At 39.2% G+C, this 24510-nt stretch overlaps 1 protein-coding gene across 7 annotated transcripts in view; it reads left to right on the top strand.

Moving 5' to 3' along the window:
* Positions 1-24510, top strand: part of LOC139761357 (uncharacterized) — a 49631-nt gene that overhangs the window by 4790 nt on the left and 20331 nt on the right. For 4 of the 7 annotated variants that reach the window (XM_071685447.1, XM_071685445.1, XM_071685448.1 and 1 more), the window contains exons 2-6: positions 2821-2908; positions 6737-6823; positions 10925-11429; positions 15299-15479; positions 24413-24493. In XM_071685447.1, the coding sequence (XP_071541548.1) occupies positions 2821-2908; positions 6737-6823; positions 10925-11429; positions 15299-15479; positions 24413-24493 (942 nt within the window). The remainder of the gene's footprint in view (positions 1-2820; positions 2909-6736; positions 6824-10924; positions 11430-15298; positions 15480-24412; positions 24494-24510) is intronic. The other 3 variants (XM_071685446.1, XM_071685450.1, XM_071685452.1) reach the window with 1 other exon arrangement.

The raw sequence follows: 24510 nt of genomic DNA, 5'->3' as shown, positions 1-24510 counted from the left end.
TGTGTACGTGTAGGAAGAGAGGAAAGTGATTGGTTCTCAGTGAATGTAGGTTTGCGGCAGGGGTGTGTGATGTCTCCATGGTTGTTTAATTTGTTTATGGATGGGGTTGTTAGGGAGGTGAATGCAAGAGTTTTGGAAAGAGGGGCAAGTATGAAGTCTGTTGTGGATGAGAGAGCTTGGGAAGCGAGTCAGTTGTTGTTCGCTGATGATACAGCGCTGGTGGCTGATTCATGTGAGAAACTGCAGAAGCTGGTGACTGAGTTTGGTAAAGTGTGTGAAAGAAGAAAGTTAAGAGTAAATGTGAATAAGAGCAAGGTTATTAGGTACAGTAGGGTTGAGGGTCAAGTCAATTGGGAGGAAAGTTTGAATGGAGAAAAACTGGAGGAAGTGAAGTGTTTTAGATATCTGGGAGTGGATCTGGCAGCGGATGGAACCATGGAAGCGGAAGTGAATTATAGGGTAAGGGAGGGGGCGAAAATCCTGGGAGCATTGAAGAATGTGTGGAAGTCGAGAACATTATCTCAGAAAGCAAAAATAGGTATGTTTGAAGGAATAGTGGTTCCAACAATGTTGTATGGTTGTGAGGCGTTGGCTATGGATAGAGTTGTGCACAGGAGGGTGGATGTGCTGGAAATGAGATGTTTGAGGACAATGTGTGGTGTGAGGTGGTTTGATCGAGTAAGTAATGTAAGGGTAAGAGAGATGTGTGGAAATAAAAAGTGCATGGTTGAGAGAGCAGAAGAGGGTGTTTTGAAATGGTTTGGGCACATGGAGAGAATGAGTGAGGAAAGATTGACCAAGAGGATATATGTGTCGGAGGTGGAGGGAACGAGGAGAAGTGGGAGACCAAATTGGAGGTGGAAAGATGGAGTGAAAAAGATTTTGAGTGATCGGGGCCTGAACATGCAGGAGGGTGAAAGGAGGGCAAGGAAGAGAGTGAATTGGATTGATGTGGTATACCGGGGTTGACGTGCTGTCAGTGGATTGAATCAGGGCATGTGAAGCATTTGGGGTAAACCATGGAAAGTTGTGTGGGGCCTGGATGTGAAAAGGGAGCTGTGGTTCGGGCATTATTGCATGACAGCTGGAGACTGAGTGTGAATGAATGGGGCTTTTGTTATCTTTTCCTAGCGCTACCTCGCACACATGAGGGGGGAGGGGGATGGTATTCCATGTGTGGCGAGGTGGCGATGGGAATGAATAAAGGCAGACAGTGTGAATTGTGTGCATGGTTATATATGTATGTGTCTGTGTGTATATATATGTGTACATTGAGATGTGTAGGTATGTATATTTGCGTGTGTGGACGTGTGTGTATATACATGTGTATGGGGGTGGGTTGGGCCATTTCTTTCTTATGTTTCCTTGTGCTACCTCGCAAATGCGGGAGACAGCGACAAAGCAAAAAAAGAAAAAAATAATGAAGAAGAATGTGTGTGAACCCAAGATGATTTAGCACACATGAAGGACAAACCTAACTACCTAGCATTTATGTGTAAGATGGAAGGACAAACCCAACTACAGGATGGTATGGAAACATGGGTTGGAGCTGAGACATCTTCAACGTTTCGATGTTCAGCGGTCTTCCTAAGGAGATACTGATTCCAGCATTTGGCAGGACTGTGTTCCTAAGCAAGTGATGGTCACCAGGTTGAACTCCGTGCCATGTAGCTCTCTGTTTATGCTTGTCCTGCTGCCTCCACCCATTCACAGCGATCTCTGCTGCCTGATGTGACTAGCAGATGTTCTTCATCCCTTCCTCCAGATAAAGCTCTCACACTGTCACTAAATGATTGACGCCAAGGCAACTACAGGCAAGTGACAAACCGTTTAATGATAGTGTGAGAGCTTACCTAGAGGAAGGGATTAAGAACAATGTTAACACAAGGTCTGGGTTCATCTGCAGGTCACGTCAGGCGATGGAAATCGCTATGAACAGGTGTAGGTAGCAAGACAGGTAATCCAATCAGAGAGCGACATGCCAAAGTGGCCGACTGGATGCCATCACTTGCTGGGAACACAGTCCCGCCAAATGCGGGAATCAGTATCTCCTGAGGAAGGCCATTGAACGGTCAAAACATTGAGATATGTCTTGGCTCTGATTTGTTTGTTTCCATACCATCCTATTTTCCACATTTGTCATAATAGATAATAGATCAATAATGAGATATCTTTGGGATGGGACCCAAGTCTAAACACAAAATCCATTTATGTTTCATATACAACTTATACACATAGCCTGAAGGTAATGTATACAATAATTTAGTAATTTTTTTGCAAGAAACAAAATTTGTGTAACAACCATTAAAAAGCTAAGGTGTCACAATGTCAGCCACCCATGTGGACAGTCTATAGTTGTTTGGCATCACCATCATTCCTGACTGAATTAATATGCTACTGGTTAGCAATCACTTTCTTACATTTATTCACACAGAGCAGAGAATAAGCAAAAAAGACAGTGAGTAATGCAAGTAAGTCTAGCAATGATGATGGTTTGTAATAAACTGGCACCAACTGAGCGTCAGAGCCCAGCATGGGCAAATGAGGTCAGGTGCGGAATTTTCCACTTGTACCATTATGTAGCCATTCAAAAAAGGTTTGAATTTTAGAGCATTTCAGATTTTTGGATTAGGGATGCTCAACCTGTAGTATCGTCAGGACATCAAGGTATACTTGAGATCAGATTCTTGTGTTAGGTTTGCCTTGATTTACTTTCATTAATCTTTTTTATGATAATTTTAGATGTATATAGTTTCCTTAGTATTTATTCCTTAATATGGCATTCCATGAATGGGATTTAATTTATACTCTTCTTAACAGAGCGTCATGGAGGTTGATGCAATGAGTAGCAGAGATGGCAGTTCGGAAACCAAAAGAATACATTTGCTGGTAACTCCAGATGCTGGAGGTAGGCATCATTAACCATGCAGAGTGACTGTGACAGAAAATGTGTAGATAGATTTTGTCAGAGGAGATTAGCATCATACACCGAAAATTTATTCAGTAATGCATGGAGTACACATTTGTTAAGAGTTAGGAGTGTTTGTCAAGAAAGATAAGAATGAGGTATGAAGATGGAATGGATGTACAGATGTGAAGATATTGGTTGAGATTCAAACAGAATGAAGGTATGAAGTTGTAGGTGGAGACTAAAGATGAGAATGTGTTGGTATAGTGGTTGTTATTCTAATGTTAATGCATTTTTTTTCATTTTCATATATTTATTAATTCTGTTCAGTAATTTCATTTGCTTCTTTTCATTTCATTATTCATGTGACACAAAGCTGCAGAGAGAATCTGCAGTTGATATGAACCTGTGGAATGTAGAGATGAAAGGGGAGAATTTACATGTCAAGGAGAGAAACTAAACTATCAGAAGTGAGGGAAATTGACCACAGACTCAACACGTCATACACAACTCAAGAAAAAAATAGAACAGTCATCAATGAAAGAAATAAAAACCAGAATGTTTCTATTCATAAGCAAAGTTCATATCAAGAACCTCAAGCACCATTGTCCGACATAGGATAGAGATGGTTACTTGCTGCTGGTGACACTGGAATTTATAAGGCATTGAAGTGCTTCTGCTTACCTCTTGGTAAAGATACTGATGATGCTGATGCTTACTGGTTATGATGTGCAAAATACCAAAAGAAACACTATGAATAAGTGTTCACTGAGCCAAAAATCATACTTAAGATGAATCTGGTGACTCGCACTCTCTCAGACTGTAGGCATCCATATTGTATGAAGATGAAGTTACTGCCATATCATATTTGGAGAGGGCCTGCCAGCAATATAATTTTGTATTCTGCTTCGGTACCAAACTTTTGGAACTTCCTTTCTCTTAGATATACACTGTTAGAAAGCCAGAACTATGTGGTAATCCAAGAAGGTCCAAAATTGCCTCACATAGTCCCACTTTGTAAAGAAAGTGAAGCAGGTAAAAAAAAAAATTCTTCCCTATTGCGTCTCACTGGTGCTGAGAATAGAATGTCTTTGTGGAATGTGCATAATGCTTGCCAGATCTATCATCTGCCTTCCTTGGGAAACTATGTATTTATCTACCCATAATGTAGGTATCCTCAGATTTTTTTTTTTTACTTTAGCATCATGTTCCTCCACAGTGTTTCACAGTGTCTAAATTTATATTAGTACTGTCTGACACTTTTCATTATCCTTCCCAATAGTTTCTAGTTTCTTGACATAATCTTTTATTTGATGTATGCTGCTCATGATTTTTTTCCCAAAGGTACCATCCTCACTTTGCCATCTTTAATCAAAATATCCAAGCTTCAATTTCATATTACTCTTTTTTATTCTGTTTTCCGTTCATGCTGGTTAAGTGCCCATGGAGGAGGAAACCTGTCAAGGCATTAGGCCTAAAAGTCTTGCCAAGCTGCCTTCTGTGATCTCATTCTCTGGTTTAAAGTGCAGTAATATCTCACCATAAGTAGAGGCAACTATCATTATACTCAGAGCACTCATGAATAACTGGTGTATAAAACTAATGTTTTGAGGTTCAGCTTTCAGTGAAATTCACCTTATTTTGAAACAAGTAATGGTGGCCATTACAATTACCAGTTTGAAGTAATCAGTTCTTGCTTCCTGTTTCATAGTCTTGATTTCCTCAATGTGTTCTTTATGCATCAAAAATATCACCTTGATTTTAATTTGCCAACTTAATTACATTAATGACTGTTTCATGATGGTTTAAAACAATTTGGATGGTGGATGTTTCATTTGGCAACTGCCACATATTGTCACTTCAGGCCTTTCCCAGTGGATGCTGTCTTGTTTTCAGCTGTTTTACCACAACTCTCATAATGTTTCACATTCCAAAAATACTTGGGGCACCTATGAATTCTTCCTTACCTCCTTGAAAAATGACGTGACTGCTGCAAGTTTCTACACCATAGCTTCTTTTCTGAAATGGAGCTTTTGATGCTGCTGTCACCATTGATTGTGTAGGTACAAACAAGAAAAAAATTGAGAGTATGGAATTTTGGGGAAGAACAGAAGTATTGAGGTTCAGCAGAGTATGAAATATGTACGTGTTGGGGTATACTGAAGACCACATGTAATGATGGGGCGGTGTAGTGGAGAAAAGAGGTGGAGTGAAGACATGTTGGATACCAGAAATGAAGGTGTGAAGGATGCAGTGTGGACAGAGGTGATGCTGTGGAGTTAAAGGGGAGGTCAGAGATGGAGAATGTAAGCTAATCTGATACCTACATTTAGTGATTCCTTGGTTATGGGAGGTCCTAGAATAATTATATTGATAGGACATCTTTTAAAGAGCAGCCTTTTATGCTGTTTTCATGAATCATTCCACTAAAATATGTTTGTTAGAACTGTGTAATATGTACGTTAGAACTGCAAGATAACTTATTCACTCCTTCCTTTCCTTTCAATTTTGTAATCAATACTTCTTTAGTTTAATGGTGATATTCTCATTATAAGAATGTGGTGCTAAATTGAATGGTGCATGATTTATCCCACTATATATATGTAACAATTGGTCTGTTTGGTAGAGAGAAATTCCCAGATTGGAGTCTTAACATATTTGGTAAAGAGGACTGGCTCATAGTTGGAGAATTTATCCTGTGGTTACCATACCATGGATTTAAGAATTAGTATGTTATGTAAAAAGAACTGTGAATAGCATTTTTAGAAAGCATAGCTTTGTTTACATTGCCACAGATATGAAAATTGGCATTTTGTGAGAAGAAAGATTGGTTTAGTTTTTGTAGAAGACAATACCAAGTTTACCTTGCTTTGGATATAATAAGTTGCTTATTGTATGAACAGAACTGTGCCTGTTACTTGGAGAACACATTTCTTGGTTCACTTGGCAGTAGGCGTGAAAGTTGGCCTTTCGTATAAAGAGCATTTTGTTTGGATGAGACATTGTTGCCTGGTTTCTTTGCCATCATTGTGTGAATTGGAGTGTCTGATAAGAGAACTGATTCAGTGTTTGAAATAGAAACCATGTGGTTCACTGTGAAGGGTTTGCCTTGTTCAGTTTGGAAAATTAGTTTGCTACGTAAAGAACATTGTTTGGTGTTTAGGGAAGACAGTGCGTGGTTACTCTGCCACAGTTATGGGATATGATCTGTTGTGTATCAAGATTTGCATGATGGATTACAAAGTCTTTGATGTAGATCACCACCAACTGTAAGCTGCTTTTTTATATATTTCTTTATTTATTATTATTTTTTGATACCTGCTTATCCTTCCCCACCACATTAAGGTAACACCAGGAACAGATGACTGACTATGAGGTATATCACAAAGTTAAAACTGATTTCTTTATGGTTTTGCATTATTTCCCATTCATTTCTTTACATCATAGATTAATTCATTTAGCATCTTTTCAGTCCTTTTGGTTTCAACTCCTTCAGACCCTTTTTATTATTTAATGAGGAGTTCTAAATGCAGGTTAGGCAGTGTATTTTGTATATTTACTGTTGTTTCTAAGAATCATTTTATCCCTCAGGATAAGGGAGAAAGGATACTACCCATACATCTGTTTGTAATGGAAGACAGTATAGAAAGGTAGGAGCAGGGGTCTGAAAATCCTCCCCTCTTTTATAGCTTTCTAAAAAAGGGAACAGAGGGAGCCAAGCATTTTTTTTTTTTTTTTTTTTTTTTTACAAAGGCTCAGTCATCTGTTTTTGGTACTACCAAACTGAGGCAGGAAAAGGTGAGCAGAGGAAAAACTTTCATTTTTCAGCAGGCTCAACCAAATTGGCAAAGGCAGATGTGGCTGGCAGTGACCAGACCACCAGCGTGTTCCTGTACAGCACCGACGGTCAGCTGGGTAAATATTAGAGCTAGTTTTTTTTAGTGTGTTCTTAGTGTCTAATATAGGATATATTTACATGTACTAATTGATAATAAAATATTTAATCCTTGCAACAAAGAGGTTATTAATTTGATAGATCAAAAATTTATTATGAAAATTGTGATAACTTTGAAAAGTTAAGATTATTGTTTGTGGTATTCAGAATATAGTACGTCAGTGAGCTGAGGATACTCAAATTATGTGGGTATGGGCTTGTTTGGAGTTTTATGAAAACACAAATACACATACTAAAGAGAAGGCTGGGTTGATTATATCTGGACCCCCATAAAACATTTGACACTGTATCACATAAGAGACAAGTAAAGAAGCTGGAGCTCTAAGGAGGAATAATGGGAAGACTTCTTTGATGGACAGATTATCTTAATGGAAAGGAACAAAGGATGCATTTTAGAAATCTTTGCTCTTGATGTTTGTGAATGTATGGTAAGTGTCATTTTTTAGCATATTTCCCAGTGAGGAAGTGAAATATAAGCAGGACTATCATTTGTATCATCTAGACCAACTCAAAAAAATTTTAATTTTCCAAAAGAAGGAACAGAGAAGAGGGCCAGGTGAGGATATTCCCTCTGAGGCCCAGTCCCCTGTTCTTAACGCTACCTTGCTAATGCGGGAAATGGCGAATAGTTTGAAAGAAAGGAAGGTGATAAATGTAAAGTAATGAGGATGGGACATGGTGAAGGTCTCAGAATGAATATTGCATTGCAGGAAATAATACGCAGGGATCTATATTTAAGACGAACTTAGGAGTTGACATCTTCCCTAACCTGTTGCCAGAGTCCCAAACTGTGTGTTGGTGAATATTGAAATATGATGCAATTATATGGATAAGGTAATATTCAGCAATTTTCTCACATCCCACAATAGGACAAAGCTACAGTATGCTTCTCAAATTTGGTCATGGCACTTAAAGAAATGCAAAGGAATGGAAAGAGAATGTCCAGAGGAGTGCGATAAAGATGTTACTGTAATGACAAGAGCTGAGTTACAATGAAAGGCTACAGGCCTGACATTTTTCTCACCATGGAAGAGAAAAAATTGATGGGTGACTTGATTACAACCTGTAAGTTTTTAAACCAGCTCTGTGGTGCAGATTGTGCACATTTTTTTAAAGAGTTAGGGAAAGAACAACCAAAGTCCACAACATGAAATTACAGAAGAGACTTATCAGAAATTATGTAAATAAGTATTTTCATTTTGATGTAGTTGATGGTTGGAATGGTCTAAGCAAGATGGTAAATGCTGACATGTACAAAGATTTAAAAGTATTCTTAATGGTACAGAAAGTGCAAAAGGCAAGGCACCATAAGTGTAGAACTCTCTCCCTGTATTATATAAACGTTGCAAATAGGTAATAACATGAGACCCATATTAAAGAAATTACTTTTTCATATTGTGAGAGAGGGACCTAGAAGATACAGTCATAATGTGAGAAGGATTTTGAGGAGGTGAATTGTATTGTAACTGTTTAGTTATGGAGGAGAGAGAACATCAAGGTCAGGTTATTGTTTATGGCCTTGAATGCAATTGCTGTATTTTCATTTATTAGGAAGGTTATGGAGGGCATGCATATTCAGTAGAGACTAGTATTGTTACCACTTAAGCTATGCTCTGGTGTTATTACTGGAATCCACCTGAATTTGGTTACACAGCAAATAAAAAGTCACCTTCAGCAAGGGTGTACCATTGTCAATGAACAAAAAGGATTACTGTTTCATCACGCAACATCTCACTTCAAGTTAATCATTTCCCTTGAAGCTGTGAAGTTGCGGGAGACCCAGAGAAGGGGTCCTGAGATTGTATGATTAATTCATTAATTGATTTACTCTGGATTATTTATGCCTTTGATGATGTGCAAAAACTTCTCAGGGTATACTGACATATCCCTGTGGTTAGCACTGTACCTTATTTGGATGCAAAGTGATGCCCCTGGGAGGTTGTAAACCTATAAAATAACCCACTTGGCGGCATGGAAGGGCAGAGGATGTTGCCTGTTCCATAATGACATAAGTGGAGAGATTGTTCATGTGTTGGAGTGTTTTTTATGCTTTCTTGAAATATCATTCCTCTTGAAATTTTTCTATTTGGAAAGATGCCTTTCTTGCCCGAAGTATGGTTAAGTGCATGTTTTTGGCCTATGTGGCACCAGCAGTTTTGTAGTTTATTTTTAGACTTCTTTCATTGTTGGCCAGATTTTCCTTGTTTCTCTCTGTGAAGTACAGTCTCTTCATTGGTGAGGGATTGTCTCTCCACGGATAGGTTCGCTTATGAAGAAGCAGGCTGCTTCTTAGATATGGGGATCAAAGGAGGAATAAGAGAGAGCAGAAGTTTTGGCATTCTTACTATAAGAAATTCTGAGCTAGTGATACCATGTATGGGGGCCATCATTAGACAGTAACACCAGTTTTAGTTTCATTGCAAAGGTTTCTGAGAAATTTTATGGTCTGTAGCCACCAAAAACAGTAACTTTGTGGTGTTTGCATTATCTGTTTGGTTAGTAGTAGACCTATGAATATATGCAAGTTCACATAGGTTGCAAATTCAATGGAAAATAAAACTGATTTCAGTTATTGGCTGAATCATAATGTACAGTACTATCATGATAACAACACTTTCACATATTGCACCAAGTTTTTGCAGTGTATGGTTATGTCATGATAGGTTATGGAATCTACTGCTTATGTTTATTGATATATTATCTGTGCATTTGAGGGGTGTTACTGTTTATAAGGATACTCATCAACTTTGTGTAACCACTTGAAAATATTCTAAACTCACTGGTTGATTGACAAAATGTCCCAAGTGTCAAGTAAATAGTATCATATGTTTCATATTGTTTATTACACTTCTGGCCACAAGCTACCTTGCCTTTCATTGGCTAAGTGTGATTTCTGTGACTCATAAGCACCTATTTGCTACAGACATTCTTTGCTGTTGGTAATTCAATATATGTTTTGCCTTATGGTGTTTTCTTTAGGAGAAATTATATCTTTCCAACTACAAAAGTGAATATTACTTTTTTTGTTGTGAGAAAGTTCATAGTATCCTTATTTACATTATTTTAATCTTTAATCTAGACCGTAATCCATTTTCTATTCAATTGTCTTCTTACCTATGCAGAAATTAAGGGCTTCTGCCTCATCAGTTGTCAATTTGAATATTTCACAAATTGAGTTAGTGTATCCTCAGCTTACTGACATGAGAGACTCATTTCTAAGCCTAAGAGAGTTAAGATGGAACACTTAATAACCCACCCATCCATGAGAGGTAATGCAAATAAAAGTTCCCTAAGGTACTTCAGGCTTTGAGAGTAGAATGTCATTTAATGCTAATTCATGATGGCCATTTTCCTTATGGCATATCTTTGCATTATGCAGTGGTGATTAGTCACTAGTATATGGTAAGTAGCTGTGGAGTTTATTATGATTTTAAGAAATTTTCCATTTTTATTACTAGACAAAGTTTATCTTTTGCTTAGTCTTTCTGGGCTTGGATGTGAGTCTTTCAGTGACTAAAAACTCCTTTCTTTCTCTTGGATACCATATTGATGTATTGTATCTGTGTATCCTTATTTAATCTGTTGTTTCATCAGAGTGTCAAAAGAAAAATGAAGTTGTCATATTTTGTGGTCATTGTTTGATTTGTTTGAATCACGACGTAGCATCAGTTCTTATGAGCCGTATAGGCTTTGAATGAAAGTTTTTTGCTATAAACCTGATAAAGTCTGGGCAAATAAGCCACATCTCAGTTTCAGTTGGTTAGTTCTGGGAAACTTTAATTATTTAGCATTTAAGAAATTTTTATTCACTGCCCCTAAAGTATACGGTTGTTCGCTGATATTTTCACGCTGTCAGAACTTAAAGGTAGTTGTCCATAAGACAGCTCAATAGCTTACTTGGTAAAGCTATTTTTTTTGCTATCTATGCAGAATTCAAGCCCCTAGGGCTGTGGCCAGTCATTGTAATTCTGAAAGTTCATTTTAAGGAAATTTTTAGCTCTTCCATGATATGTTTCAGATAATGGTTGTATTTAATATATGATTTTCTTTTGTTTGTACAGTTCCTGCAGAAATTGTTATGGACAATCTGAGTGAAAACATAATAACTGTGCCTTTGGAGAATAGTATAGTTAAAAAGGATAGGCTGCCTTCATCACTGGAGGGGTCTAGTCCTCTGAGGGTCTTGGAGAGTCCTGGATCTAGTCCAAAGAAGCAGAAGAATGGACCGATCATCACTGTTCGAAGAACTCGACCATTGCATAGTGATAGAAATAACAAATTTTTGCCCTCCATCATACGATCTAAGCCTAGGCAAGTTGCTTGTAGCTCCGTCCCCAAAGGTGTCTTATCGTCAGATTTACAGACTAAACTACAAACGAAATCTGATCCTGTGAGCACAAAGATCCTCATTACAACAGATATTCAATCAAAATCACAACAGACAATGAGCTCAGCTCACAGAAATGTTGTGCCAACTGAAATACAAGTCAAATCTCAGTTGACCAATCTCCAGGAAGAGAGCTTACCACTGCTTACTGACATCACAGACAAAACTACTGCTCAGAGGTATATACTGTTTTGTGTTTTGTGTTGATATCAATGTTTTTGTGTGTGAATGTGCTCAGTTTTCTTGATAATTATCTCGTATTGAAAGAAATCTTGTAGATGTAGTGTGGCACTGCTATTTTACATAGCATATTATTCGTGTTTGTCTTGCTTCCCATTGTATAGAGTAAATTCATGATTAAATAGGGGAGCTATTTTCTAGAATGTTAGTGTTATAAGAAATACAGGACAGGGAATCAGGGGATGATAAAGCCATATATTGGGCCTTAGTAAGGGTCATTTCTGAGTGTATACACATAAGGTTTGAGCCACTTTTATTGTTATAAATGATAGATATCCATATAAGTGCTATATGGTTTTCTGGTGTAAAGTTTTTTGCTTATATTTTGTTCTTAAAAAAAGGAAATGATATATGCTCTAGAATAAAGTTTCAGAAACTGCACACAACAATAATGGGCAATTTCTCTGGTGAGGTACTGTTTGCAAGTGACAGTGTCCCACAAGCCTGGCAACTTGATGCAGTCAACTAATACTTTGGTGATACAACACACATTCACACAACGTAATATTACATAACAACACATATTCACACATTGTTATATTACATATAATGATCTCAGACCCTCTAAAACTGTGATGGGAAAGTCCTCCAGTGAATCTTGTGCTTCTTGGAAGAAGAAAAGCAGTAGTTTGGAGATGAAATTATGATAAGGTGAATAAGGAGTTGATATGGCCAGATCTCTTGGCTTGCCTGCTGCACCAGTAAGGGTGCAGATAAGATGAGACAATATGCTCACAATGGGACACCCTTAAGTGCTCTAAGGACAGTTCTTACTGGAAGTGAAGTTTTGGAGAACATGGAGCAAGTGCTCGAAGTCTGGATCAGAGATCAAAATCAGTATAATGCCATAACAAGTATGATAGTTATTCAGCAAATAGTTAAAAGATTCCGTGAAGATCTAAGGGATATATGTTGTTTACATTCAGAAGGTGATGCTTTTGCAGCTAGTTGTGGTAGGTTTGAATTAAAGGAACTTACACAGTATTAAGGTGGCTGGTGAAGTTGAGAGTGCAGTTAGGGAAGGAGATAAATACCCAGCAATATTAAACTCTGATTATCAAAGAAGGTGGCTGTACACCTCAGTAGATGTTGACATAGGTGAGACAAGGCATTACTTGGAGAGTCTGCTGGCTAGAGATTTATTTTCAGGGAAGAGGAAACTGAGCACAGGTTGAAAGCAACCAAAGATCAGTTGACTTTCATGTTAAGTGTGAATGTTGCAGAAAACTCTTAAGGTGTAACTCCAAGACACCCACTGCTATGAAGGACTTTTCAGAATATTTCTGTTGTCTGATACTTAACTAGATAGGCCTGAATAATATAGAAATTTCTTTCAGTAATTGTTTCATTTCCGTTTCTGACTCACTTGAAAGATTATTGTGTCAAGAACAACCTGCTATACAGTGATTATTCATCCTTGACAGTGGTCATCCTGCCAGTTTGAACAACATATCTGAACATCTTCAGGTAATTTTCTCCCATCCAGCATGACTTTAACGCTGCAGCCAGTTGATTAAGGAGTTATGTCCCAACTCATTACAGGAAACGGACTGTGACAGTCAGTGTACCATGAGAGATTTTTGGCATGGCTCTAGTGAAATGAAAGCAATCTACAACATTGGTGAGCTGTGTCCGCAATAATGAACATTGCAAAAAATATGGCCAGTATGTGTCAGTGATTTCTAAGGATTTGAAGCTGTTTCAGAGATTCATGGTAATATTGTTGGATTATCAAGATGAGTTCAAATGGACATTGTGGAAGAGGAGGACATGGGGAAGTTGCTTGATATCCAGGGAAAGAAATTATCAAATGAGGATCTGATACAACTTGAAGAACAACCAAGAGAGGAAGAGGATTGTGAGTGTAGAAACAGACTCCACAGAGTATGAATCCAGAGAAAATGTCACCAGCTTAAGATAGTTGAATTAACCAATGGAAATTTTCCACGAAGATCATTCAAACAAAGAAAGAAGCTCTATATTCAGCGAGGTAATTGAAAATGCCTCGACCTGTTATGGAAAGCTGAACCATTATAAAAAGAAGGAAACTGTTCAGCCATCTCTAGATAATGTCTTCAAACATTGATCATTAGATTAAGAGTTAGGGCCTTCATCTGCTTAATTCCAGTAAGCTTTCCCTACCACTGACAGCCTTGATATGTGAGGTCCTGAATCATTTTGAATGTTTTATTTGCACCATAGTATATTTAGAAATATCAGACTTTTCCTCTTCTGTTCTTGACATTAAAAGTGAGGGCAGTTAAAGCAGTTTCTCTATTCTTGGCTGGAAATTATTGAAACCAGTTATCTTTTTCCAAGATTTTTTTTCCGGAGATCCTTAGATACATCAGTTTGTTTTACCAGAGTTTGATAACCCATGTGATGTCCTGAGAGCAATTTTTCCAGGGTTTGTCACCTTGCTTGGCCTTCCTTTCCTTTTTGCAAAAAAATAATATTTCTTATTATCTTCTGTAAGTGCCTGGGGTCGGCACCCACAATCTGCAAACGTGTGAGCTTCAGGTGAACCCTGGCCAGTAGCAGCAGCAATTGCTAATTGGCTGAGAGTGGACCTGGAAGATGAGCATTGGCTGAGAATACGAATGAGATCTTCGCAAATGATGAACATCAGATGCTACTAACTCACTGAATACAAGGATGGACAGGTTCTTAGCTGGTCTATTTTCAAGGAATGTATTGAATGCTTGTGGGACATTGCCTTATAGAGAAAAGGTTTTCAACTATCAGAGCCCACTTTTTTTCATAACAATATAATAGATTGGTAGAAATATGTTCATATAAAGTATGCAATGAACAGAGAAGTTATTCCTTGATGATAAAGAAAATCCTAACCTCCCACACCACCCCAGCTTGTACACATGAAGCACTCCAAACCCAAACCAGTAATATCCCTTCTCCTGAAGGACACACATACATATCAAGAAGTGCTACTCCAAAATTTGGCTTAAACCAGCTATGCCTATAAACAGGATAATCAGAAGAAAATTTACGGAAAGCTCCTCCCAGAACGACTGCTTACCTACCCTTAAAGCTCCACTAAAAAAGCAAAAGCCATCATCAAGACAAAAGGTGATTTATCTTTTACCAGAGTAGGGTTTCTGCAGGTGATTAAGTTGTTAATGCATTTGGTGCACAGTTGATTGTTCAAGCTCCTCTTGCATAAAAAAACAGCAAAACCCAATTTTTCTCATTTATGAAAGGGTGCACAAAAATACAGAAAATGAATTTTCTTTCTTAAGAATTTAGACATGCTTCTTAGTTAAGGAAGACCAAATGATCAACTAGAATTTGCCAATTTTGTATCCAAAAGTTACATAAGCATACATCACATTATTTGTGTATACTTGCTTATGTTAACAACCCATACGAATTAAGAGTTAAGCATGTGTTTTTAATTGTAAGGAAAACACATTACTTACCAGATTGGCCAGTCCTAAGTAATGGCAGTATGGGTGCACAAGTTGGTGTTAGGGCAGTGGCGGTACCCTTGAAAAGCCTCACAACTTCCTAATCTTGGTCTACAATGGGTTGATGAGGCCACCTGGTGGCTCACGTCACTCGTCCATTGTTTAGGTTGTTGTCTGTGGCTAGATTACAGTGTGCATTGATGTAGGACAATAGCATCCTGCTATGCTTACCTTGAATGAGGACAACAGCTCCTTCAACTGATCATGCATTTTCAGTCAGTCCATTTGGGAAAAAAAATCCATTATTTTTTTGATGTCTTAGTTTAAGCAGTATGAATTATACTCAATGGTGATGCTATTCTATTATTATTTCCTTTTGGCAGTGACAGCAGTAGTGGACACAGCTCTCAAACTGTCATGATGCGAGTCAATAGTCTTGGAGAGTTGGAGTTAGACCCATTGTTTCTAAGTGCAGAGGCACTCAGTGAATCAGAGACTGAGGAAGTGAGGCTTACAGCACCCCCTGACCTAACAGGTCATGACCGCCTTACTTGTAATGTCTTGGTAAGTTTACATGAGTAGGAGTATGTCTAGTAGGATTTAGGAATCTGAGTTTGCTTTTGAATAGATGCATGTGTTGTTAGAAAATTAAAGAAATTATGAAAATCTGTATTTTGAAGGAAGGAAAGGTGTAATTAGTAAATAAAAAAAAGAAAATGATGTTTAGAGATGATTTAAACGAGCAGAAAAAATGAGACAAAATAAATGAAAGGTCATTTTAGAGAGGGATAAGTGTAAATATTTACAGGAATCTGCATTGGATTTTTGAGCTGCAATTGAGTTGTCCACAACAGAAGTCATTGTTTTTGAAAGGACCTGTTGTGAATAAGTCTATTTCTTTCAAAAGTTGTTCTAGCAGGAGTCCTTTTGTGAGAGGAAAAGATGGTGTGGATTAATAGTCTACTTTCTGAAATAGCCCTAGTTGAAGTACTTGTTTATGCAAATAGCTATTATGGAATTCTTGTGAATGAGAGGAGCTGATGAGGATGAGTTTGTAGCTCTTATCAATGATTCTGGTAGGAGTCCTATGTAAGAAGGGAGTGGATGTGGATGAATGCTCCATTCAAATGATCTCATGGGAGCCTTTGGGTAGCTGGCATGGAAGAATGTTCTGCTCTCTTAAGTGATCCTGAGGGAATCCTTGTTTAGGAAGAGATGTAGTGTGTATGTCAATTTGCCAGGGAAATGACTACATTGGCCTGAGGCCTGCAGCAGTACGAAGCAGGACATGCTTCATCTGTATCTCTTGCCTCACAATGGTGGGAAATTTTTGAAATTTTTCAGACTGCGTGTGTCATAAGATTTGCTAGTATTTCAAATCTCACACTACTTTACAAACTTCTGCATCCTGTAAATTGTGTATAGCTCCTAGCAGCTCAGACATATGTAGTAAATCTTTGTTTCACTCCCTCCTCTGCTGAACTTTGGAAGTCTCTCCTTTCCCATGTCATTTCTACCTATTGCAAGATGTTCCATTCTAAATGGCAAGCTTTCCATATCCTCAGAATTTCCAAGTATATCCTTTTCTTCCTACACGTACACATGCCTTACATCCTTGGTAAAAACTTTTAACTGCTTCTAGCAACTTTCCTCCCACACCATATACTCTTAAAGACCTTCCAAAAAGCATCCCTATCAACCCTATCATATGCCTTCTCCAGTTCCAGAAATGCTTCAAATAAATCCTTCTATTTTTCTAAGTATTTCTCACATACATTCTTCTAAGCAAACACCTGATCCACACATCCTCTACCACTTCTGAAACCACACTGCTCTTCCCTAATCTGATGCTCTGTACATGCTTTTACCCTCTCAATCAATACCCTTGCATATAATTTCCCAGGAATACTCAACAAACTTATGCCTTTGTAGTTTGAAGACTCACCTTTATCCCCTTTACCTTTGTACAATGGCACTTTGCATTCATTCTGCCAATCCTCAGGCACTTCATCATGATCCATACATACAGTGAATATCAATACAACCAATCAGTTACACAGTCACCCCCTTTCTTTGTAAATTCTACTACAGTACTATCCAAACCTGCCGCCTTGCCAGATTTCGTCTTCCACAAAGCTTACACTAACCATTTTCCCTGACCCCTCTCACTTTGCACACCACTCTGACCAAAACACTCTATATCTGCCACTCTATCATCAAACACATTCAACAAACCTTCAAAATACTCGCTTCATCTCCTTCTCACTTCATCTCTTCCTGTTATTACTTCCCCACTTGCCCCTTTCACCGATGTTCCCATTTGCTCTCTTGTCTTATGCATGTTGTTTACCTCCTTCCAAAACATCTTTTTATTCTCCCTAAGTTTGATGATACCCTCTCACCCCAACTCTCATTTGCCCTCATTCTCAACCCTAGCACCTTTCTTTTGACCTCCTGTACTTTTCTTTTATAATCTCCCAGACCTTTGCATTCCTTCCTTGTAAGTATTATTTTTTATTTTATTATTATATTTGATCGCCATTTCCCATGTCAGCAATGTAGCGCCAGGAAACAGATGAGGAATGGCCCATCCACTCATATACTCATTATTATTTTTATTATTATTATACTTAGTCACTGTCTCCCGCGTTAGCAAGGTAGCGCAAGGAAACAGACGAAAAAAGGGCCCAACCCATCCACATACACGTATATGTACATAAACGCCCACACACACACACATATACATACCTACACATTTCAACATATACATACATATACATACACAACATATACATATGTACACGTTTACACATTCATACTTGCTACCTTCATCCATTCTTTTTATTCTCCCTAAATTTAATGATAATCTCTCACCCCAACTCTCATTTGCCCTCTTTTTCACTTCTTGCACCTCCTGCCTCCTTCTTTTAAACATCTCCCAGTCATTTGCACTATTTCCCTGCAAAAATTGTCCAAATGCCTCTCTCTTCTCTTTCACTAACAATCATTCTCCTTTATCCCATCACTCACTACCCTTTCTAATCTGCCCACCTCCCAGAAAGAAAGGGCCAACCCACCCACATACACATGTATATACATACACATGCACACATGCACTTATACATACCTATACATTTCAATGTATACATATATATACATACACAGACATATACACATGTACATAATTCATACTTGCTGCCTTTATTCATTCCCATCACGATCCAGCCACACATTAAATGACAACCCCTTCCCCCCATATGCACGCGAGGTAATGCTAGGAAAATACAACAAAGGCCACATTCATTCACACTCAGTCTCTGGCTGTCATGTATAATGCACTGAAACCACGGCGAGTATTGTGGCAGTTGAGGGAATGATTGGTGTACATGGGATGTTCAATGTTGTAAATGGAAATGGCGAAGAGCTTGTAGATTTGTGTGCTGGAAAAGGACTGGTGATTGGGAATACCTGGTTTAAAAAGAGAGATATACATAAGTATACATATGTAAGTAGGAGAGATGGCCAGAGAGTGTTATTGGATTACGTGTTAATTGATAGGCACGTGAAAGAGAGACTTTTGCATGTTAATGTGCTGAGAGGTGCAACCAGAGGGAGAAGATTTGTGGAGGTTTTCAGAAAAGAAGAGAGAATGTTGGAGTGAAGAGAGTGGTGAGAGTGAGTGAGCTTAGGAAGCAGACTTGTGTGAGGAAGTACCAGGAGAGACTGAGTACAGAATGGAAAAAGGTGAGAACGAAGGACGTAAGGGGAGTGGGGGAGGAATGGGATGTATTTAGGGAAGCAGTGATGGCTTGCACAAAAGATGCTTGTGGCATGAGAAGCATGGGAGGTGGGCAGATTAGAAAGGGTAGTGAGTGGTGGGATGAAGAAGTAAGATTGCTAGTGAAAGAGAAGAGAGAGGCATTTGGACGATTTTTGCAGGGAAATAATGCAAATGACTGGGAGATGTATTAAAGAAAGAGGCAGGAGGTCAAGAGAAAGATGCAAGAGGTGAAAAAGAGGGCAAATGAGAGTTGGGGTGAGAGAGTATCATTAAATTTTAGGGAGAATAAAAAGATGTTTTGGAAGGAGGTAAATAAAGTGTTGTAAGACAAGGGAACAAATGGGAACATCAGTGAAGGGGGCTGATGGGGTGGTGATAACAAGTAGTGGTGATGTGAGAAGGAGATGGAGTGAGTATTTTGAAGGTTTGTTGAATGTGTTTGATGATAGAGTGGCAGATATAAGGTGTTTTGGTCGAGGTGGTGTGCAAAGTGAGAGGGTTAGGGAGAATGATTTGGTAAACAGAGAGGAGGTAGTAAAAGTTTTGCAGAAGATAAAAGCCAGCAAGGCAGCGGGTTTGGATGGTATTGCAGTGGAATTTATTAAAAAAGGGGGTGACTATGTTATTGACTAGTTGGTAAGGATATTTAATGTATGTATGACTCATGGTGAGGTGCCTTAGGATTGGAGGAATGCTTGCATAGTGCCGTTGTACAAAGGCAAAGGGGATAAAGGTGATTGCTCTAATTACAGAGGTATAAGTTTGTTGAGTATTCCTGGTAAATTATATGGGAGGATATTGATTGAGAGGGTGGAGGCATATACAGAGCATCAAATTGGGGAAGAGCATTGTGGTTTCAGAAGTGGTAGAGGATGTGTGGATCATGTGTTTGCTTTGAAGAATGTACGTGAGAAATACTTAGAAAAGCAAATGGATATGTATGTAGCATTTATGGATCTGGAGAAGGCATATGATAGAGTTGATAGAGATGCTCTGTGGAAGGTATTAAGAATATATGGTGTAGGAGGCAAGTTGTTAGATGCAGTGAAAAGTTTTTATCGAGGATGTAAAGCTTGTGTACAAGTAGGAAGAGAGGAAAATGATTAGTTCTCAGTGAATGTCGGTTTGTGGCTGGGGTGCGTGATGTCTCCATTGTTGTTTAATTTGTATATGGATGGGGTTGTTAGGGAGGTGAATGCAAGAGTTTTGGAGAGAGGGGCAAGTATGCAGTCTGTTGTGGATGAGAGAGCTTGGGAAGTGAGTCAGTTGTTGTTCGCTGATGATACAGCACTAGTGGCTGATTCTGGTAAGAAACTGCAGAAGCTGGTGACTGAGTTTGGTAAAGTGTGTGAAAGTAAATGTGAATAAGAGCAAGGTTATTAGGTATAGTAGGGTTGAGGGACAAGTCAATTGGGAGGTAGTTTGAGTGGAGAAAACTGGAGTAAGTGAAGTGTTTTAGATATCTTGGAGTGGATTTGGCAGCGGATGGAAGCGGAAGCGAATCATAGGGTGGGGAGGGGGCGAAAGTTCTGGGAGTGTTGAAAAATGTGTGGAAGTCGAGAACATTATCTCGGAAAGCAAAAATGGGTATGTTTGAAGGAATAGTGGTTCCAACAATGATATATGGTTGCCAGGCATGGGCTATAGATAGAGTTGTGCGGAGGAGGGTGGATGTGCTGGAAATAAGATGTTTGAGGACAATGTGTGGTGTGAGGTAGTTTGATCAAGTAAGTAATGAAAGGGTAAGAGAGATGTGTGGTAATGACAAGAGTATGGTTGAGAGAGCAGAAGAGGATGTTTTGAAATGGTTGGTCACATGGAGAGAATGAGTGAGGAAAGCTTGACAAAGAAGATATATGTGTCAGAGGTGGAGGGAATGAGGAGAAGTGGGAAACCAAATTGGAGGCAGAAGGATGAAGATAAAAAGATTTTGAGTGATCGGGGCCTGAACATGCAGGAGGGTGAAAGGCGTACAAGGAATAGAGTGAATTGGAACGATGTGGTATACCGGTGTCGAAGTGCTGTCAATGGATTGAACCAGGGCATGAGAAGCGTCTGGGGTAAACCATGGAAAGTTTTGTGGGCCTAGATGTGGAAAGGGAGCTATGGTTTCGGTGCATTATACATGACAGCTAGAGACTGAGTGTGAAAGAGTGTGGCCTTTGTTGTCTTTTCCTAGTGCTACCTTGTGCACATGCAGGGGTAGGGGGTTGTCATTTCATGTGTGGCTGGGTGGCGATGGGAATGAATAAGGGCAGATAGTATGACTTATGTACATGTGTATATATGTATATGTCTGTGTGTGTAAATATATGTATGCATTGAGATATATAGGTATGTATATGTAGTATGGACGTGTATGTATATACATGTGTATGTGGGTGGGTTGGGCCATTCTTTCGTCTGTTTCCTTGTGCTACCTCGCTAATGCGGGAGACAACCTCGCAACCATATAACATTGTTGGAACCACTATACCTTCAAGCATACCCATTTTTGCTTTCCTTATAGTCTTTTTCTTTCAAACTATTCGCCATTTCCCACGTTAGCGAGGTAGTGTTAAGAACAGAGGACTGGGCCTTTGAGGGAATGTCCTCACCTGGCCCCCTTCTCTGTTCCTTCTTTTGGAAAATTGAAAAAAAAACGAGAGGGAATGATTTCCAGCCCCCCCCACTCACTCCCCTTTTAGTCACCTTCTACGACATGCAGGGAATACGTGGGAAGTATTCTTTCACCCCTATCCCCTATCCCCTATCCCCTCTCGTTTTTTTTTAATTTTCCAAAAGAAGGAACAGAGAAGGGGGCCAGTTGAGGATTTTCCCTCTAAGGCCCAGTCCTCTGTTCTTAACGCTACCTCGCAAATGCGGGAAATTGCGAATAGTATGAAATTTTTTTTTTTTTTTTTTTTTTTTTTTTTTTTTTTTTTTTTACTTTGTCGCTGTCTCCCACGTTTGCGAGGTAGCACAAGGAAACAGACGAAAGAAATGGCCCAACCCCCCATACACATGTATATACGTACGTCACACATGTCAATATATACCATACAACAGCTTTCCATGGTTTTTCCAGATGCTTCACATGCCCTGATTCAATCCACTGACAGCAACAACCCGGTGTACCACATCGATCCAATTTCACTCTATTCCTTGCCTCCTTTCACCTCCTGCATGTTCAGGCCGATCACACAAATCTTTCACTCCATCTTCCACTCAATTTGGTCTCCCACTTCCTCGTTCCCTCCACCTCCGGACAATATATCCTCTTGTCATTCTTTCTCACTCATTCTCTCCATGTGCCCAAACCATTTCAAAACACCCTCTTCTGCTCTCTCAACCACGCTCTTTTTATTTCCACAATCTCTTACCTTACGTTACTACTCGATCAACCACCTCACACACACATTGTCCAACATCTCATTTCCAGCACATCCATCTCCTGCACACAACTCTATCCCTAGCCAAGCCTCGCAACCATAAACATTGTTGGAACCACTATTCCTTCAAACATACCCATTTTTGCTTTCCGAGATAAGTTCTCGACTTCACACATTCTTCAAGGCTCCAGGATTTTCGCCCCTCCCCCACCTATGATCCACTCGCTTCCATGGTTCCTCCTGCCAGATCCTACTCCCAGAATCTAAACACTTTCTTCTCCAGTTTTTCTCCATTCAAAATACCTCCCAATTGACTTGACCCTCAACCCTACTTACCTAATTACCTTGCTCTTATTCACATTTACTCTTAACTTTTCTTTCACCACTTTACCAATCTCAGTCACCAGCTTCTGCAGTTTCTCTAATTATCACACAGCACTGTATCATCAGCGAACACACTGACTCACTTCCAAGCTCTATACCCACGACTTCATACTGCTCTTTCCAAAACTTTGCATTCACTCCCTAAATCCCATCTAAACAAATTAAACAACATGGAGACAATATGTATATATATATATATATATATTTATTATTATATATTATATATATATTTTATATATATTTTTATATTTTTTTTTTTATTATACTTTGTCGCTGTCTCCCGCGTTTGCGAGGTAGCGCAAGGAAACAGACGAAAGAAATGGCCCAACCCCCCCCATACACATGTATATACATACGTCCACACGCAAATATACATACCTACACAGCTTTCCATGGTTTACCCCAGACGCTTCTCATGCCCTGCTTCAATCCACTGACAGCACGTCAACCCCGGTATACCACATCGCTCCAGTTCACTCTATTCCTTGCCCTCCTTTCACCCTCCTGCATGTTCAGGCCCCGATCACACAAAATCTTTTTCACTCCATCTTTCCACCTCCAATTTGGTCTCCCTCTTCTCCTCGTTCCCTCCACCTCCGACACATATATCCTCTTGGTCAATCTTTCCTCACTCATCCTCTCCATGTGCCCAAACCACTTCAAAACACCCTCTTCTGCTCTCTCAACCACACTCTTTTTATTTCCACACATCTCTCTTACCCTTACGTTACTCACTCGATCAAACCACCTCACACCACACATTGTCCTCAAACATCTCATTTCCAGCACATCCATCCTCCTGCGCACAACTCAATCCATAGCCCATGCCTCGCAACCATACAACATTGTTGGAACCACTATTCCTTCAAACATACCCATTTTTGCTTTCCGAGATAATGTTCTCGACTTCCACACATTCTTCAAGGCCCCAGGATTTTCGCCCCCTCCCCACCCTATGATCCACTTCCGCTTCCATGGTTCCATCCGCTGCCAGATCCACTCCCAGATATCTAAAACACTTCACTTCCTCCAGTTTTTCTCCATTCAAACTCACCTCCCAATTGACTTGACCCTCAACCCTACTATACCTAATAACCTTGCTCTTATTCACATTTACTCTTAACTTTCTTCTTCCACACACTTTTCCAAACTCAGTCACCAGCTTCTGCAGTTTCTCACATGAATCAGCCACCAGCGCTGTATCATCAGCGAACAACAACTGACTCACTTCCCAAGCTCTCTCATCCCCAACAGACTTCATACTTGCCCCTCTTTCCAAAACTCTTGCATTACCTCCCTAACAACCCCATCCATAAACAAATTAAACAACCATGGAGACATCAACACCTGCGCAAACCTAATTCACTGAGAACCAATACTTTCCTCTCTTCTACATGTACACATGCCTTACATCCTCGATAAAAACTTTCACTGCTTATATAATATATAATATATTTTATATATATATATTATATATATATTATATAATATATATATATATATATACTTATTATATACTTATTATGTATACTTATTACTTAGTCGCTGTCTCCTGTGTTTGTGAGGTAGCGCAAGGAAACAGATGAAAGAATGGCTCAACCCAGAAGTGGAAGGAACGAGGAGCGAGGATGTTGACTTGTGTGAGGTAGAGAGAATTGTAGCTATGTGGTTACAGGGGATGAAGTGCTTTCAGTGAGCTGAACCAAGCATGCAAAGTGGTCAAGGGAAATCAAAGAAAGGTGTGTGATGCTTGCTGTGACTAGGGAACTCTGATTTTGGTACATTATACATGACACCTAGAGAGTGTATGTGAATAATTGATGCCATTCTTCATCTGCTCCTGGAGCTATCTCACTAGCAGAGGAAATGATGGACATGCATGAAGATGGCTATATATGCCTAAGAGTGGTCTTTTCAAAATCAGGACAAAACAATTGATGGTGTTCTTTTTGCTTTTTCAGAGTGGTGTGGGCAAGTCTGAGAATTTAAATGTGGAAGAGGTTCAGGTGGACTTGCAGACTCATGCCGTAGCACAAGTAGAGGTGAGTGCAGTGGTAAC

The sequence above is a fragment of the Panulirus ornatus genome, chromosome 40 (assembly GCF_036320965.1).
Source record: "Panulirus ornatus isolate Po-2019 chromosome 40, ASM3632096v1, whole genome shotgun sequence".
NCBI classification, from domain to species: Eukaryota; Metazoa; Arthropoda; class Malacostraca; order Decapoda; family Palinuridae; genus Panulirus; species Panulirus ornatus.
This window is presented reverse-complemented; position numbering and strand designations above follow the sequence as displayed.